Source organism: Muscardinus avellanarius (assembly GCF_963383645.1).
Source record: "Muscardinus avellanarius genome assembly, chromosome: 8".
Classification (NCBI taxonomy): domain Eukaryota; kingdom Metazoa; phylum Chordata; class Mammalia; order Rodentia; family Gliridae; genus Muscardinus; species Muscardinus avellanarius.
This window is the reverse complement of record NC_137794.1, coordinates 71,275,194-71,292,401: the sequence shown is the minus strand read 5'-3', so window position 1 is coordinate 71,292,401 and position 17,208 is coordinate 71,275,194. Positions and strand designations below refer to the sequence as shown.

Here is a 17,208-nt window from a genome sequence, read left to right as displayed (position 1 = left end):
AAAATAAAGAATAAAAAATAGGGCAGGAGGTATAGCTCGGAGGTTGAATGCCCCTGGGTTCCATCCCCAGACCTAAAAAAAGAAAGAAAGAAAGAAAGAAAGAAAGAAAGAAAGAAAGAAAGAAAGAAAGAAAGAAAGAAAGAAATGCAGCCGAAAAAGGAAGGCATTGTGAGAATTGTGGTTAACTCAGGGAAAGAATAAAACTCAAAGCACACTCCTTTCAGGAAGACTGTTGTAGGGACATCTATGGTATTTAAGGTGTCAGTCTACATTGCCCTTTCAGGTTTCTCTTGGTCCTAGCGAGACTGTCAAACCAGACCTTCTATCCTCTAGCCAAGACCTACACATGTGAGTCAAGCTAAGACAGTTGGTTTTTCCCACTTAGGACAGGGATCTTGGAAAGAGAGAAGAGAGTGTGAGGTGCTTCATACTACAGAGAGGAGAAGTCCTGAAGAAACTAAAGGTCTCTCCATTACATCCTTCTGCATGGGCCCTGGAGCAGTTCTGATTCCTACCTGCTAAAGTTTGGATCCAAAGACTTGATCCCTACCATGTGGCCCCATTGGGAGGTAGTGGAACCTTTAAGAAGTTGGACCTAATTGGAGGGAGTTTAGTCATTCGGGGTGTCCCTTGAGATGGTATCAGACTGTGGCCCCTTCCTTTCTCTCTTTGTCTACTGGCTACCTTGAAGTGAACAGGCCCCTGTGCTGTGTGTCCCCACCATGAGGTACTGTGCCGCCACAGACTCAAAGCAACCCTGTTGACCACACGACCATGGGCTAAGCCCTCTGAAAACAGAAGCCAAAATAAGGTTTTCCTTTTTATAAGTGTTTATCTCAGGTATTCTGTCATGGTGACAGTTACTAACACACTATCCTTTTAGGGCTCTGTAGCTTTTCCTTTGATTCTATAAGCGGTCTCAAAATCTCTCCAGAAAGTTCTTTCATGGGTAAGTAAGTCAGAGTTCGTTTTTATTGTTGACAGCCAGAAACATGTAGTATAGGCCTATTGTACCAGCTTCACATGTAAAAGTCATCACTCAGCCGGGCGTGGTGGCGCACGCTTGTAATCCCCGAGCTTGGGAGGCGGAGACAGGAGGATCGCACAGGTTCGAAGCCAGCTGTACTGGCTTAAGAGACCCTGTTTCCAAATAAAAATATAAAAAACAGGTCTGGGAGTGTAGCCCGGAGGTAAAAGGGTTTCTAGGAACCCCAGTACCACCAAAAAAAAAAAAAAAAAAGTCACACTCACCTGGGCTTGGTGGCACACAATTTTAATCCTAGTACTTAGAAGACTGAGATAGGAGGATAGCAGGTTTGAAGCCAGTCTCAGTAACTTAGACCCTGTTTCAACATAAAAAAGGGTTGTGGTGTATCTTGGAGGTAGAATACCCTGAATTAAATCTCCAGTACCCCCCCAAAAAAGTAATTAATTCTTATTTGATAAAATAAAATTCTCAATTTTCAAGAACCCATATGATTATTTTATTTGATAGTATTTGCCTAGATTTCAGAATACAGCATAAACAAACTAAAATAAACACCTTACATCTTCTTACTATTTTCCCTTTCTACTTTTCTCCCCCACCTCAAATTATCTTAATCCCCTAATTTCATTCTTAAAAAAACGAAAACAAAAACCACTTAAGGGAGCCTTGAATATCTAAATATAGTATGTATCTCTGCTTACAAGATTGGACATTAAAAGTTGTTTTCTGAACCATACAGCTCGTACTTAATCTATTTCATAATCATAATCGTCGTCGTCCGGGCTGACTTTGGTACTGGAGGCGTCTTCCGGTTTCAGCTTCTTCTTGGTCTCGGTCGAGTGCAGCTGAGGCTCGCATTGCCGCGTGATCTTCTTGGAAGACATCCAGCTCTCGCCCTGCCGCTCGGCGGGCGCTGCGCACTGTCCTCCCCGCACGTCTGTGCCCTTGGCCTTCAGGACCTCTCTGGCCCTCAGGAGGCTGCAAGTGCAGTTCCAGGGGTTGCCGTCCAGGTACAGGTGCCGGAGGCGGGGCAGACCCTCCAAGGCTCTGAGGTCCAGGGCCGAGAGCTTGTTGTTCCGCAGGTTTAGAACCTGCAGCTGCTTGAGGTCCTTGAGCTCCCGCTCAGCAATGTCCTGGATAGCGTTGCCTTTTAGGTCCAGCCTGGCCAAGGTCTTGGGGAGCCTGGAAAGAGTGAAAAATAGGATGTGAGAAGCCGGGAATGGCGGCGCACGCTTGTAATCCCAGCGTTTGAGAGGCTGAGACAGGAGGATCTAGATTCGCAGACAGCCTCAGCTACTTAGTGAGGCCCTTTGCAACTCAGTGAGACCCAGTTTTAAAATAAAAAGAAAGCCGGGCATGGTGGCACACGCTTGTAATCCCAGCATTTTGGAGGCCGTGACTGGAGGATCGCAGTTTGCAGACAGCCTCAGCTATTTAGTGAGGCCTTCTGAAACTTAGTGAGACCCTGTTTCAAACTAAAGAATAAAAAATAGGGCAGGGGGTGTAGCTCAGAGGTAGAATGCCCCTGGGTTCCATCCCCAGACCCGCATAAATAAATAAATAAATAAATAAATAAATAAATAAATAAAAATAAATAGGGCTGGGGGTGTAGCTTGGAGGTACAATACCCCTGGGTTCCATCCCCAGTACTGGAAAAAAAAAAAAAAAAAGAATATGAAGGGAGCCTGTGGTGATCACTTCATAACTGCCTAGGCAACAGAAACTCAGAAGACCAGCCTTTTCTGTGCAGTTCTGTTCCTGTCTAGGGAGCAAGCTAGGAAACGAATTGTAGGTTAGAAAATTAAATATAAGCACGAATTTAGCTGATCCCATAGACCTCATGGGTCCTACTTTTTAGCTATTTGATTTTTCTGGCTCCTACTCATAAAATTCTTAATTTTCTTGTTGAATTAGTTTAAATTAGTTGACAAGAACCATACTAAGCTGTGTGTGTGTGTGTGTGTGTGTGTGTGTGTGTGTGTGTGTGTGTGTGTGTATGCATGCGTGTGCACATTTCTAGAGATTGAAACCAGGGGACTTCTACCTCCCAGCTACACTCTCAGCCCTTTTAATTTTTTGTTTTGGAACATGGTCTCACCAGGTTGCTGAGAGCCTCACTGAATTGCTGGCTTTGAGCCTGCAATCCTGCTATTTCAGCAGATCAGAGGATCAAAGATTTGAGGCCAGCCTCAGCAAATTAGTGAAATACAACACAATTACTGGGATTACAGGTGTGTGCCACCATGCCTAGCTAAACAAAAATAATTTAAAAAGTACTGGGCGTGGTGGCGCATGCTTGTAATCCCAGCTTTTGGGAGGCTGACACAGGAGGATTGTGGTGAGTACAGCCTCAGATACTTAGTAAGGCCCTTTGCAACTCAGTGAGACCTTGTTTCAAAAATCAAAAAAAGACTAAAAAATAGACCTGGGGGTATGGCTCAGAGGAAGAATGCTACTGGGTTCCATCCCCAGTCTGGCAAAAAAAAAAAAAAAAAAATAGGGCTGGGGGTGTAGCTCCTAGGTAAAATGCCCCTGGGTTCCATCCCCAGTATCACACACACATGAAGGTGATTATTCAGGAATCAAAATAGAAGGCAAATTAAAAAAATATCGAAATGTTTTGTGTCAGATTTACAAATGATTTGGTTTTCAATTTTAAAATTTATTGTTGAGGATGTAGAGAATAAAAACAGTTGGTGAGAGTACAAACCCACTTTAGAAATAATTTAGATACCAAATTTATGGAGACCAATTTATGATAAAAGAAGGAAAAGGAGGAGGAGAAGTCAGGCATTGTAGCACACACTTGTAATGCCAGTACTTGGGAGGCTAAAACCAAAGGATCACAGATTTGAAGTCAGTCTCAGAAATTTAGTGAAACCCTATTTTAAAATAACAAAATAGAGCCAGAGGTAGTGGTACACACTTGTAATCCCAGTACTTGGGAGGCTGAGATAAGAGGATCTCAGGTTTGAGACCAGCCTCAGCAACTTAATGAGGTGCTCTGCAACTTAGTAAAAAATCCAGAGGTAAATTGCCGCTGGGTTAAATCCCCAATAGCATACATTAAAAAAAAAAAGGTATTAAGAGACAAATGTCCAATAATTTGTAAATTAGTAGGTAATGGGCTATTCTGTGATTATAAAAATCACATTTTCAAATAATTTCTAAAATATTTTTGTGGTTCTGGGGATTGAACTCAGGGGCATTCTACCTCTGAGCTACACCCCCAGCCCTATTTTATGTTTTATTTGGAAACAGGGTCTAATTTCAGAGGGTCTCAGTAAGTTACTGAGGCTGCCCACAAACTCAAAATCCTGTCTCAGCCTCCCAAATACTGGGATTACAAGTGTGCTCCTGGCTTAAAATACTAATTCTGCAAAAACTATTTTCTAACTGTGATTAAAAAATTAGTAAATCGCCAGGCATGGTGGAGCACACTTGTAATCCCTGTGCTTGGGAGGCTGAGACAGGAGGATTGCACAAGTTCAAAGCCAGCCTCAACTACTTAGTGAGGCTCTCAGCAATTTAGTGAGACCCTATTTCCAAATAAAATAGAAAATAGGTCTGGAAGTATAGCTCGGAAGTAGAAAGCCCCTGGGTTCTACCCCCAGTACCACCAAAAAAAAATTAATAAATCAACTTTCTTTAACAAACAATAAAGAAATTGCATATGGCAAAAGACATATGCAGACAAAAGACAGATGATAAACTCCGTGGAAATATCTGTACCTTTTGTTACAATGAACAGCTAATCTCCCCACTGTAAAGACGTTCTTAATAACTGAAGAGCCAGGTGTGGTAGTACACACCTGTAATCTCAGAGTATGTGGGAGGCTGAGACTGGAGATCACAGGTTTAAAGTCAGCCTTCACAATTTAGTGAGACCCTCAGCAACTTAGCAAGACCCTGTTTCAGAAATAAACTAGGGATGAGGGTGTATCTCAGAGGCAAAATTCCCCTAGGTTCAATTCACAATACCTTCCCAAAAGTACTGGGATACAGCTCAGTCCTTCAAAGGAGCTACTGTGCAGCCTTAAAAGAAGGAAGAAGCCAATGTAGTCTCTGTGAATTACCATATTCCAGAAAGTATCATTTAAAAGAAAATAGCAGGGAACAAAATAGTATCTATAGTATGCTAGTTTTGTGAAAGAAAAGGGGAAATAAAAATTTTACACACACACATACACACACATACACACACACACACACACACACACACACTATATATATATTTGCTTATCTTGGAGGAATGATAATCCACAAATGAATAAAAGTGGTTACTCAGAATGGATGATTGGTTCCACGTGGTTTTAACTTTTGAATCATGTCAATGTTTTACATGTTCACAAAAGGAAAACCAAACCAAGCCCTAACATTGAGCACATACAGAAACAAAAAAATCTAATTAATCAAAAAATATGTTGATAACATAGCCATAGAGAAAGAAGAGAAAGTGCTCTGGCAGGACATTTAATAAGCTTTGAACTCTACAGACAAAAGGATCCAAGTGGGGTTTTTTTTTTTTTCAGTATGCTTATTGTTAATACTAATGTTACTAATACAATTTTGAAACTTTCTAATGAATACCATGAGACAAAACAAGTAAATATATTCATTTTATTAAGAACCAAGATTGATGCCAGGCGTGGTGGCGCACGCCTGTAATCCCAGCGCTTGGGAGGCTGTGACAGGAGGACTGCACAGGTTCAAAGCCAGCCTCAGCTACTCAGTGAGGCTCTCTGCAACTTAGTGAGACCCTGTTTGAAAATAAAGTATAAAATAGGTCTGGGCGTATAGCCTGGAGGTAGAAAGCCCATGGGTTCCATCCTCAGTACCACACACACACACACACACAAAAAGAACCAAGATTGCTTGATGTGGTGGAACATACCTATGATCTCAGTACTTGGTGGGCTGAGACAGGAGTACTGCAGGTTTGAGACCACCCTCAGCAATTTAGCAAGAGTTTCAGCATCATAGTGAGACCCTGTTTCAAAGCAAAAACTGAAATGGGGTGGGGTCATAGCTTAGAAATCGAATGTCCCTGGATTCAATCCCTAGTACCACCAAAAAAAAAAAAATTCTCATATATATATGAAAATTTTCCTCTCTGATGTTAAATATGAACTAGAAATGTCAATGTGGATTCATTATTTTAATTTTCCAATGCTGCAGATCAAACCCTGAGCTTCACACGTATGACCTAGGCAAGCATTCTACCATTGAGCTACATTCCCAACCACTGAATTTATAATTTAAAAAATATATAGTTTCTAGCTCTGTATCTTGAAAAGATCTAAAAGCAAGTGCTACCCCATTAAAATGGGCACACCAAACACAGAGATATTAGTCTCTGAATTTGAGTCTCTGTTGAAAGGAACCAGGACTTCTTGGAGAAATGGCTGATTCCCCTTTCTGAGGTGAGGAAAGCCCAAAACTTCTGAGCCAGAAAGCAATGAAATGTTCAAAGACTAATAGAATACCCATCTGGATGGCTATAAAAAGAACAGAAAATAAAAAGCACTGGTTAAGATGGGAGAAATTGGGAGCCTTGTACACTGTTGGGGGAATATAAAGATTGCAACCATTTTGGAAAACAGTATGGTAGCTCAAGAAATTTAAAAAATAGAATTAACATACAATTTAACAATTCTACCCTTGGGTTTATATCCAAAAGAACTGAAAGCAGGAGCTAGGCAGGCCTATAAACTACTGTTCTGTACATCATCAAGTCAACCCTGCTCTCCAAAAATATCTTCAATAATGAACTTGAACACAGTAGTTTAAATCCAGTGAAGGGGCTAACCAGTCACAATCCTACCTTTACTTTACTATCAGCAATACACTGTACTACTTAGGATATCCAGGAGCCACACCTCACTTCTCTCTCCTTCAAATTTCATCAATCTGCAGCTTACTGAACAAACAGAAGTTACATCATCTTTTCTTGTGTGTGTGTGTGTGTGTGTGTGTGTGTGTGTGTGTGTGTGATAGTAGAGAGTGAACCCAGAGACATCCTACCTTCCAGCTACACCCTCAGCCGGATTTTATTTTTTATTTGGAAACAGGGACACACTAGGTTGATGAGAATCTTTCTACTTGCTGAGGCTGTCCTTGAACCTGTGATCCTCCTGCCTCAGCCTGCCAAGTTGAGATTACCAGTGTGTGACCACCATACCCAGCTATATGATCTCTACTTTAATCCTCTCTGTAGATATTTTCAATATCCAGAGTAGCTTTCTATAAACATTAAGCAATTTGTGCTTAATGTAATTTACAGTCAAGTGTCATCTACTGGCAAAACCTAAAGAACATATAATAGTAGTTCTAGATGCATGTTTGCCTTCAAATTAAAACTACCTTCTGATACAAGCTAGACTTAAAAAGACAAACTGTATTAAACCATTGAATGACTATCAAAGATTAAACCAGGATAATTGGCATCTTCTCTTATGATGTTATTTTATAACTTCCCATAGAAACATGAAAAAGGGGGAAAAAAAGAAAGAAAAATCTTCAATAAAATATAGAATATACTTTCATATATGAGCTTATATAAGGCAAATTTCCCCAAAAAAGGCATATGAAAAATTTCTTTTTCCAAGGAAAGATGGTCTACTAATAGACTCTAATTTTAGTAGCAAGCAAGATTCCGCTCATTGCAGAGGGCAGGAGAGCCTAACTGGGGAAAGGCACAAGGAAATAAAGTGAAGAGTCAAATGTCCCTACTTACTAAGACTTGCATTCCAGCTTGAACCAGTGTGTGGCTTTTTCTTTTTCTTTTTCCTTTTCCTTTTCCTTTTTTTTTTCTCTTGTGCATTGTTATTATACATCATACTGGGGTATAGAGTGATAGAAGCAGACATACACAAAACTCTTGGAGAACTTCCCTCGACACACACACATACACACACACACACACATTGAGATTGATAATTTTGTATACATATGTAGCATTACTTCAACTGTTACACTATGTGACTTTAAGGATGCTATTTCTCCTCTTTATTTTATTTTACAGTACTGGGGATGGAACCCAGGGACATTCTACCTCCAAGATACACTCCCCCCAGGCCTATTTTTTATTCTTTATTTTGAAACAGGGTCTCACTGAGTTGCAAAGGGCCTCACTAAGCTGAGCCTGTCCATGAACTGTGATCCTCCTGTTTCAGCCTCCCAAATGTTGGGATTACAAGCATGCACCACCATGCCCAGCTATTTCTCCTCTTAAAGCTTCTGATTTTCCACCCTAAAGATAAAAGTACTCAGTACACAGAAATCACATAAAAAATGTTAGATATGTTAGATGGCAAAAATTAGTAAGCCAGCTTTTCTTGGAAACAAGTATAGTTATTCAGTTCTGTGTTGTTGTTATGGTTCAGATATGGAATGTCTCCCAAAGAGCTCATGTGTTGACAATGCAGAAATGTTAAAAGATGAAATAATTGAATCAGGGCTCTAACCTCATCAATGGATAAGTCCATCGATGGATCAATAATTTGAATGAATTTACTATGTGGTAACTGAAGGCAGGTAGGGTGTGGCGCCTCTCTCTCTCTCTCTCTCTCTCTCTCTCTCTCTCTCTCTCTCTTTCTCTCTCTCATCTTTCTTTTTCTCCCTCCTTCCCTCTCCCTCTTCCCCCCTGCTTTCCTGCTTTCCAGGTTACCATGAGCTGAGCGATCTACCCCCCCCCCACCCCTGGCTTCCTGGTTACCATGAGCTGAGCAGCTATCCTCCATCACATGCTGCCTTGATGATTTTATCTTGGATCTGGCCATCTATAGACTGAACCTCTGAAACTCCGAGCCAAATATACCTTTCCTCCTCTAAATTAGTCAAATATTTTGGTCACAGTGGTGAAAGTTGACTACTACAGTTCCGTCAAAAAGGTGTGCTTGCTTCTAGATAATACTAGTACTTGGGAGGCTGAGACAGGAAGATCACAGATTCGAGACCAGTCTCAGCTACTTAGAGAGACCCTCAACAACCTAGCCAGACCCTGTTTCAAAACAAAAAATAAACCGGGAGTGGTGGCTCATGCTTGTAGTCCCAGCATTAGGGAGGCCAAGACCGGAGGATCGCGGTTTGTGGACAGCCTTCTGCAAACTTAGTGAGGCCTTCTGCAACTTAGTGAGACCCTGTTTCAAAATAAAGAATATGCCTCAGCTACTTAGTGAGGCTCTCAGCAACTTAGTGAAACCCTGTTTTCAAATGAAGTATAAAATAGGTCTGGGCGTATAGCCCAGAGGTAGAAATGCCCCTGGGTTCCAACCCCAGTACCAAGAAAGGAAGAAAGAAAGAAAGAAAGAAAGAATAAAATAGGGCAGAGGGTATAGTTCAGAGGTCGAATGCCTCTGGGTTCCATCCCCAGACTCACAAAAAATAAAAAATAAAAAAGAGTTAAGCATGTGGTTTGCATGTATGTGCTTATTCTTTAAAATAAATATATTACTTTTAAATTGTCTTTAATATATATCTTAAGTGGGCATGGTGGCACACATTTGTAATCCCAGCATTTGGGAGGCTGAGACAGGAGGACCGTGATTCATGGACAGCCTCAGCAACTACTTAGTGAGGCCCTTTGTAACTCAGTGAGACCCTGTCTCAATAAAAAAAAGGGCTGGGGGTATAGCTCAGAAACAGAATGTCCCTGGGTTCAACCCCTAGTACTGCATGCATATATATATATATATATATATATATATATATATATATATATGTATTTAATATATAATATATATTTATATTTATATTATGTATATTTTATATATAATATAAAATATTAATTTTAGTTGGAAAAAATCACTTTGATTTTTGCACTAAGCACAGATACCATACTATATAATGAAAACTTATTTTTCAACTAGATAAAACATAAACATTTGTACATATCAAATATAAGTTTTTTGATAAAAAATTATAATAACTAGAAATGAAATTAAGCAATTTGAAAAGCCACCAGATTTTACAGAAGCCATACTGGTATATTAATTATATGAAATGTGAAAAAGACTAGAAGCCTTTTTCTCCAATAAAATGTTGAAAGGATAAACAATCCTCTAATATGCACTTATAATAACTCGGTATCTTTTCTAAGAGAATAATAGTGCTTCATTCTTCAACTATTTTTATTTATCTACTTTAAAATATAGAACATGAAACAAAATTCAAATAAACAGGATCAATTAAGGTAATGTATATCAGTTGTAGATCCTAAGTAGCCGGGGACAAGTGCAGTGATTTGGATATAGAGGGAGGGATATTTGAGTACTGTTGGTGTGGGGTGTGTATGAGAGAGAAGGAGGCAGAAGGAGGGGGAAGGAAGAGGGTGGAATAGAGAAGGAGAGGGAAAGAGGCAAGAGGGAGGGAGGGAAGAAGAGAAGGGTCGAGAGGAAAAATGAGGAAGGGGGATTCAGGAACTTAGAGAGAAAAGGAGAGCTGAAAAGAAAACTAGAAACAGAAGGGAAGCCAGAGCCAGACTAAGCCCTTTGAAGGTCACAGCACTGAGAACACCAGGCTCCCCGACAAGTAATCCAAAACAAACACAGAATTACATTGTAAAGTTTTCTTTTCCCCCCAGAACTACTACTTCTATGCTTTCAGAAATACAAGCATCTCCTGTCCATTCCCCCTCAATGTTTCCTGGTATCCTTGCTTTGCTTGTGGCTTCTTAGACCCAATCTGCCTGTTGGCTATCCACACCACATGCTAAGACATACTTTTTGCCATATCTTCATCGTATGTGTGTCTGTGCATCTGTTACCTTGGTGGCTTTCCCCATAGGCAAGATAGTATGGGATTCAATTTGAACCTCTGTTAAAACCTCTATCCCTTAAACCCTTGTTATGTTTGCAGGATATGCAGTTGTGTCCCAATCTTTGGGAAAATGTTCACAGTGGCTACAATAAGTGAGCACTCGCTTACCTCAGTGGTATAGACAACAGCAGGTTCTGCTCCAGGGCCAGGTTGGACAGCTGAGAGCACCTCTGAAGGGCCCCAGCTTCGAACAAGCTGACAATGTTGTTGTCCAGAAACAGATGTTTTAAGTCCTGGAGGTCCTGGAAGTCTCGGGCTGTAACACTCTGAATCAGATTACTGCTGCAGTCAAGTTTTTGCAGCCTTACTGGTAGTCTGAGGGGCAACATTTGAAGTTGGTTTTGGGACACCTCAAGAGTAGTTAAATTGGCCAGGAGTTGTGCTCCATCAATGGAAGAGAGGAAGTTCTCTGACAGGTACAGATGGGAAAGATTCTCCAAGTGTTTCACATCTCGAAACCTAACCACTTTGAGCTGGTTTCTTTCCATCTTTAAAGATAGCAAGGATTTGGGTAAGTTAATAGGAATTTTGGTCAGAAAATTACCACTGAAACTGAGGAACTGCAGAGATTGCAGAGACGTGAAGAGGGTATCTGATATAAGATGCAGTTTATTATTCTCCATGCTCATGTGTTTCAGATGGGGAAGGTTCAGGGGCCCTGCTACAGACTCTATGTTGTTACCATCCACCATCAGACTTTGCAAACTGACAAGGGTGGAGAGCATGCTGGGAGACAGGGAAGAGATCAGGTTGTTATTAAGTTCTAGGACTTTCAATTTCTTTAGTCCTTCAAAATCTGATTGATATAGAGCATATATTGAGTTATCATTTAGTTTTAACACTTCAAGACTGGCTGGGAGAGCACTGGGAACTCGGCGTAACTTATTTTTCCAGAGTTCTAAGGTCTTCAAGGTATTTAGAGTTTTGAAGGTGTCATTTTCTACAGACTCTGTTCCACTGGCCAGCAGAATGAACTCTTCTAGAGCCAACATTCCAGTGAAGTTAGATTGCTAAAGAAAAAACAAAAGTGGGATACGACAAAAATTGTGAAAAAAATTCCATATATGTTATCATTACAATACTGATGATGCTTCAGATTTTGCTTTAGATTCTATTTAAAATCATCTCTTGGAAAGGCTTAAAATTCAGATCCTGTCTTTATTTATAATTGCTAACATCCATGTGAGATAATAAAAATATTCAAAGTACTATCACACACTATTAGACATATAATATCAGTCAACTCTGACTGCATATTCTCCAATCCAGGAAATTCACTTCTAGGCAAAAGAATCATTACAAATTGCACAATGACTCATGTATTAGAATGTTTTTCTTTCATTATCTTATAATTGCCAGAAATTAAGCTATCTAAAGCTGGGCATGGTGGTGCAGGCTTGTAATCCCACCATTTAGGAGCCTGAGACAGGAGGATCTGTGTTCACGAATCAGCTACTTAGTGAAACTATTAAGCCTCAGCTACTTAGTGAGGCCTTTTGCAACTCAGTGAGAACTTGTTTCAAAATAAAGAATATAAAAATAGGGCTGGGGTGTTGCTCAGAGGTAGAATGCCCCTGGGTTCCATCCCCAGTAACACACACACACACACACACACACACACACACACACACACACACACAGAGAAATAAATTAAGCAATCTATAAATCTTTATAGCTGCTAACAGTTTCTAATTCTAGGTGTGGTAGTGTACAACTGTAATCCCAGTACTTGGAAGGCTGAGACAGGAGGATCCTAGGTTGCGAGGACAGCCCCAGCAATGTAGTAAGACTCTCAGCAAACTAGTAAAACCCTGAAGCTGGGAGGTAGAATGAGCCTGAGTTCAATCTGCAGTACCCCAAAAAATTATGAATTACTTTTTTTTAATGTTTTTACTTAAACATTAAAAGTAAAAATAGTAAGGCCAGGCATGGTGGCACACGCTTGTAATCCTGGCATTCAGGAAACTGAGACCGGAGGATCACAGTTCGTGGACAGCCTCAACTACTTAGTGAGGCCTTTCGCAACTCAGTGAGACCCTGTAGCCTCTGGGTTAAAAGTAAAAATTGTAAATGTCCTAGATTCTGCTATTACAAAGACATACTTAACCAAGAAACATTTTCAACTATAATTTGAAAAATTAACTTGTTACAGAGTGACCACCAGAGAAGACCACTTAGACTTAGTTTAAGCTGAATAGAAAGTCTACTAGCCTGCCAGGGATTACACTACACGGTGTTTAGTCCTGAGTGCAGCCCTGAGTCATTTTTCAGGGCTCCTTTGTGTCAAAATCACAAGCTCAGGAGTGAAGAGTTTAGATTTTCACAGATATGGACAATTCCCAACAGTTTCTTTCAGTGAGTGTGCAAGTTAAACAGAAAGTACAGAAACCAAGATGAGCTTTGTTCAGGAGCTCAACAACCCATGTCTGTCCCTTCTATTGTCCACCTTTTGATTGTTTTAAGGATAGAAAGTTTCTAACAGTTTTTTTCTTCAGCTACAAGTTAAGCAAGAGTTACTGCAGCCAAACAGGCAATTATGCATGACTTGCATGGGATGAACATTAGTGCTTGGGGTCATCTAGGGTAACATCATGGTGTTACTGAAGCTAAGGCCTAGGCTCACTTTATTATAAGCCTACTTTTTTTTTTTTTTCAGTCTTGGGGATGGAACCCAGCTGGCTGAGAACTTGTGATCCTCCTGTCTCAGCCTTCCAAGTACTGGAATTACAAGTGTGCATGACCACACGCAGCTAAATTTTTAAATCTTTTATCCTCAACTTTAAACACGACATTCACAGTCTCAAACACAGTTGAATTGTATGAACAAACAATATAGGTATTTTAAATTGTAACATGCATATAATTGCATATAACTTTTATATATTATTATTTATTATTGTTAACCTGAGGATCGATTTTAAGGCATTTTAGTATAAAAAAAGGTACCTGGTTCTATAAATTCAAGCCAAATTAACAAAATATACATTGTATTTACCCAGTACCAGTGAAATATGGTCATTTTAAAACTGGACATTTTCAAGAGAAATATTGCTCAAAGCCTTTTGTTTTCTTTTAAGAAAACAATCTCATAATTTTTCAGTCTTTCTGATGTGACCTATCTTTCCAAGAGACAACTAGGTTAAAGTTGGGCAAGTGGCAGTGCTATGGTTTAGCAAGCCTAAGCCAGTGACAAATTGACTCATACAATAACTGATTCCAATAAAAAGCATAATTTCATTTTATTGGCTACAAGGTGGCAGAGTAGGATCATCACCAGACTTAGTTGACACATCAGTTTACTGGCAATCCAACTCCTCAGAGCAAATATTTAAGCTTCTTATCCTTTAACTAGGTGTCTTGCTTACAGGCTTAGACCTGGAAGGGTCAGACTCACTCTCTGGCTTTGGGCAGTACTGGATTAATGGAGGAAAGTAAATGGAATGATATTATGCAATTGTGCTATTGCAGCTGGACATAAATACCATGCCACATATGTTAAACTTTGACCTACTGGGTATTTCTTAACATGTAAGAAAGGGGTGTCTATTTGAAGGAAAGATAACTACACTGTTGCCTCTCTGCACCTAGTTCTCAGGCATTTCCTTATTTTAGGATTTTGATCTATAAGGAAGAAAGCAGAGGAGAGGAAAGGGAAAATCAGAGCCATGGAATTTTCTGTCTGGAAGAGGCCTGTGATCACTTACCTAATCTAGCCTCCTTACTTCTTAAAGGTAAAAAAAAAATTAGGCTCAGAGTTTTTTGGGGTTTTTTTAACAACTTGTCTAAGATGGTCAAATATCTAGCTATTGAGAAAATGAGGGTGAAAACCCTAGTCTCTTGACAGCTTTTAGAAAAGCAAATATCAAACATAAATTTCCTTCATGTTGTAAAAGTCAGAAAATTTTTTAGCACTCTTCCCAGGGTCCAGTGGATGGCGAGCATAAAAAGTCATAATTAAAAGCAGATAGAATGAAAACTACAGAGAATTTGAAATAGCAACAACAACACAACACATTCTCCCTGTATACATTTCCACAAAGATCCTGATACCTGGCTGGTATGCGGGTTTGCCAGAATTATTCTGTAAGGCTGGGTTTCATCCTGATAGCCCTATTATGCGATATCATCTACCATCTCTAACATAATAAGACTATTTTTCTTAAAAGACTTAGTATTTAGCCTGGGGACATATGCTCCTCTCTCTCTCTCTCTCTCTCTCTCTCTCTCTCTCTCTCTCTCTCTCTCTCTCTCTCTCTCACACACACACACACACACACACACACACACACTCTTCAGTACTGATCATTCTACCTCTGAGCTATACTCCCAGCCCTATTTTTAATTCTTTATTTTGAAACAGGGTCTCACTAATTTGCAGAAGGCTTCACTAAGTAGCCACGGCTGGCTGCGAGCCTGTGATCCTATGTCTTAGCCTCCTAAGTACTGGGATTACAAACATGCACCAACCCCCCTGGCTCAATGTGCTCTTTTTTTTTTTAAGAAGTAGCCCCCCCTTTTTACTTTTGCTTTGCAACAACATAGTTTTTTAATATTTTAAACAAATACTGAAATAAAATCATTAATGATAGATTCAGATTTTTTTTCTCCTCTAAAAAGAAATATCCAGAGGCATATGCCATTTTAGTAATACATGCAGGCAGGTAGTTGGTGCAAATACCCTATCTTGCTAACTAGCACTTTTATGATTGTTTAAATCACCTTTAGCAACTCTGCACTCAACTCCTCCCATCCTAGCTCACAGAATAAAACTGCAACCACTTGGGTACGGAATGAGATAGTTACCTGGAGGTGGTGTATTTTGCTGTGGCTAATGTAGAGCCTCTTGGTGGTAGGAGGAATACCAAATGGTAGTTCCATTAGTCTGTAGCATTGCACCGAGTGCACAGAATCACAGCTACATCTTCCAGGACAGTTAAGGCTGAAACCATTGCTGAGAGACAATAAAACAAGGAGAGCGTAAAGCAGATGCATCTTCCAAAACAAGGGGCTCTCAGGTAGCAGGCAGGTGTTTCAACGAGGTCTCACTCTTTATACCATGAAATCTGATAATAGAATCTTATGAATGTGTACTCTGTCAATGTAAGAAGACGGGAAAGAAAAAAATTCTCAATTTGCCTGGGTTAAAATGTTAGCAAGCATTACAAAGAGGAAGGGGCTTAAACATTGATAAGCTGCCTTAATATTTGTAGGTGAGCAAAACCCTGTGTTATTTATGGCTTGCAAGGCTAATCTGCAAACACTTCTATTATCTGTAGGTTCCTTGTTTTGTTAAATGTGACACTGGGGAATTAGGGCGAAAAGACAAAGAGCTGTTTTATAGTGGGCCATAAAACCTTTGAATTTTCTGTGACCCTATATCAAAACCATTTTTGTAGGACTGAAACTGGCAGGTGTTTTCTTCTCACATTAACTCTGAGGGGAAATCAGCAAGTTTTACATTGGTTATTGTTGTTTCTGTGACATTTTATTGCTAGATGAAACAATTGGGTATAATAGAAAGCTATGGAGAGCCACAGATAACTTGTTTCATTCCGTTAGCACTTGCCATCCAAATATATTTTGAAAAATATCCTTGTCAGTAAAAAATATTGCTGACCTTATTAAGAACCAAATATCAAAACGGGTATACTCTCTTAATCTGCTTGTAATAATGGTAGAAAGGACCTCTGGCTTCTTTAGAGTAATTTTCTCTCCACTTCCCTGACTGTAAGGGGGGAAGCTCACTTATCCAAGGCCCTTCTTTGTTGTGACTTTTTGTCTTGCTCCTGGTAGTCCTGCTGAGGCTCCCTAAAGCATTTCAAGCTAAAGATTACAAAGTAGAGCTAAACTTCCTCATGCTGATGAGCCTTAGCAGATTGCTCCAAAGTAACTCTCTTAACATTGAAAAGCTTCTCCACTCTGGTCTTCAACCTTACTTTCTCCCTGCTACAATTGCCTTTTGAAGCCAAAGTATCTTTGTTCTAATCAATTCCGTTTATTTTCATCTTGAGGGTTTTTGTGTGCTTTTCCCAAGACTTTTTGTTTATTTATTTATTTTTGTAGTACTGGGGATCAAACTCAGAGGCATCTTACCTTGAGCTACACCCCCAGCCCTTTTTACTTTTTATTTTGAAACCAGGACTGGCTAAATTACTGCTCTGGCCTTTAGCCTCTGTTTCTCCCGTCTCAGCTTCCCAGTACTGAGATTACAGGCATATGCCACTGCACCCAGCACCCAAAAAGACTTTTCTTTTCATAGTACTGGGGATGGAACCCAGGAGCATTGTACCTCTGAGCTATACTCCCAACCCTATATTTTTAGTCTTTTTATTTATGAAATAGGGTCTCACTTAGTTGAGAAGGGCCTCACTAAGTAGCAAAGGCTGTCTGCAAACTGTGAT

General features: G+C 39.9%; 1 protein-coding gene across 1 annotated transcript; it reads right to left on the bottom strand.

Annotated features, from left to right (window-relative positions):
* Positions 1 to 1,734: 1,734 nt before the first annotated feature.
* LOC308265966 (nephrocan-like) lies at positions 1,735 to 15,799 on the bottom strand (the record flags this gene model as incomplete). Its single annotated transcript, XM_080700028.1, has 3 exons — positions 1,735 to 2,170; positions 10,916 to 11,817; positions 15,611 to 15,799. 3 exons carry the CDS (start codon positions 15,797 to 15,799, stop codon positions 1,735 to 1,737), a joined length of 1,527 nt encoding a protein of 508 aa, XP_080556154.1.
* Positions 15,800 to 17,208: the final 1,409 nt, after the last annotated feature.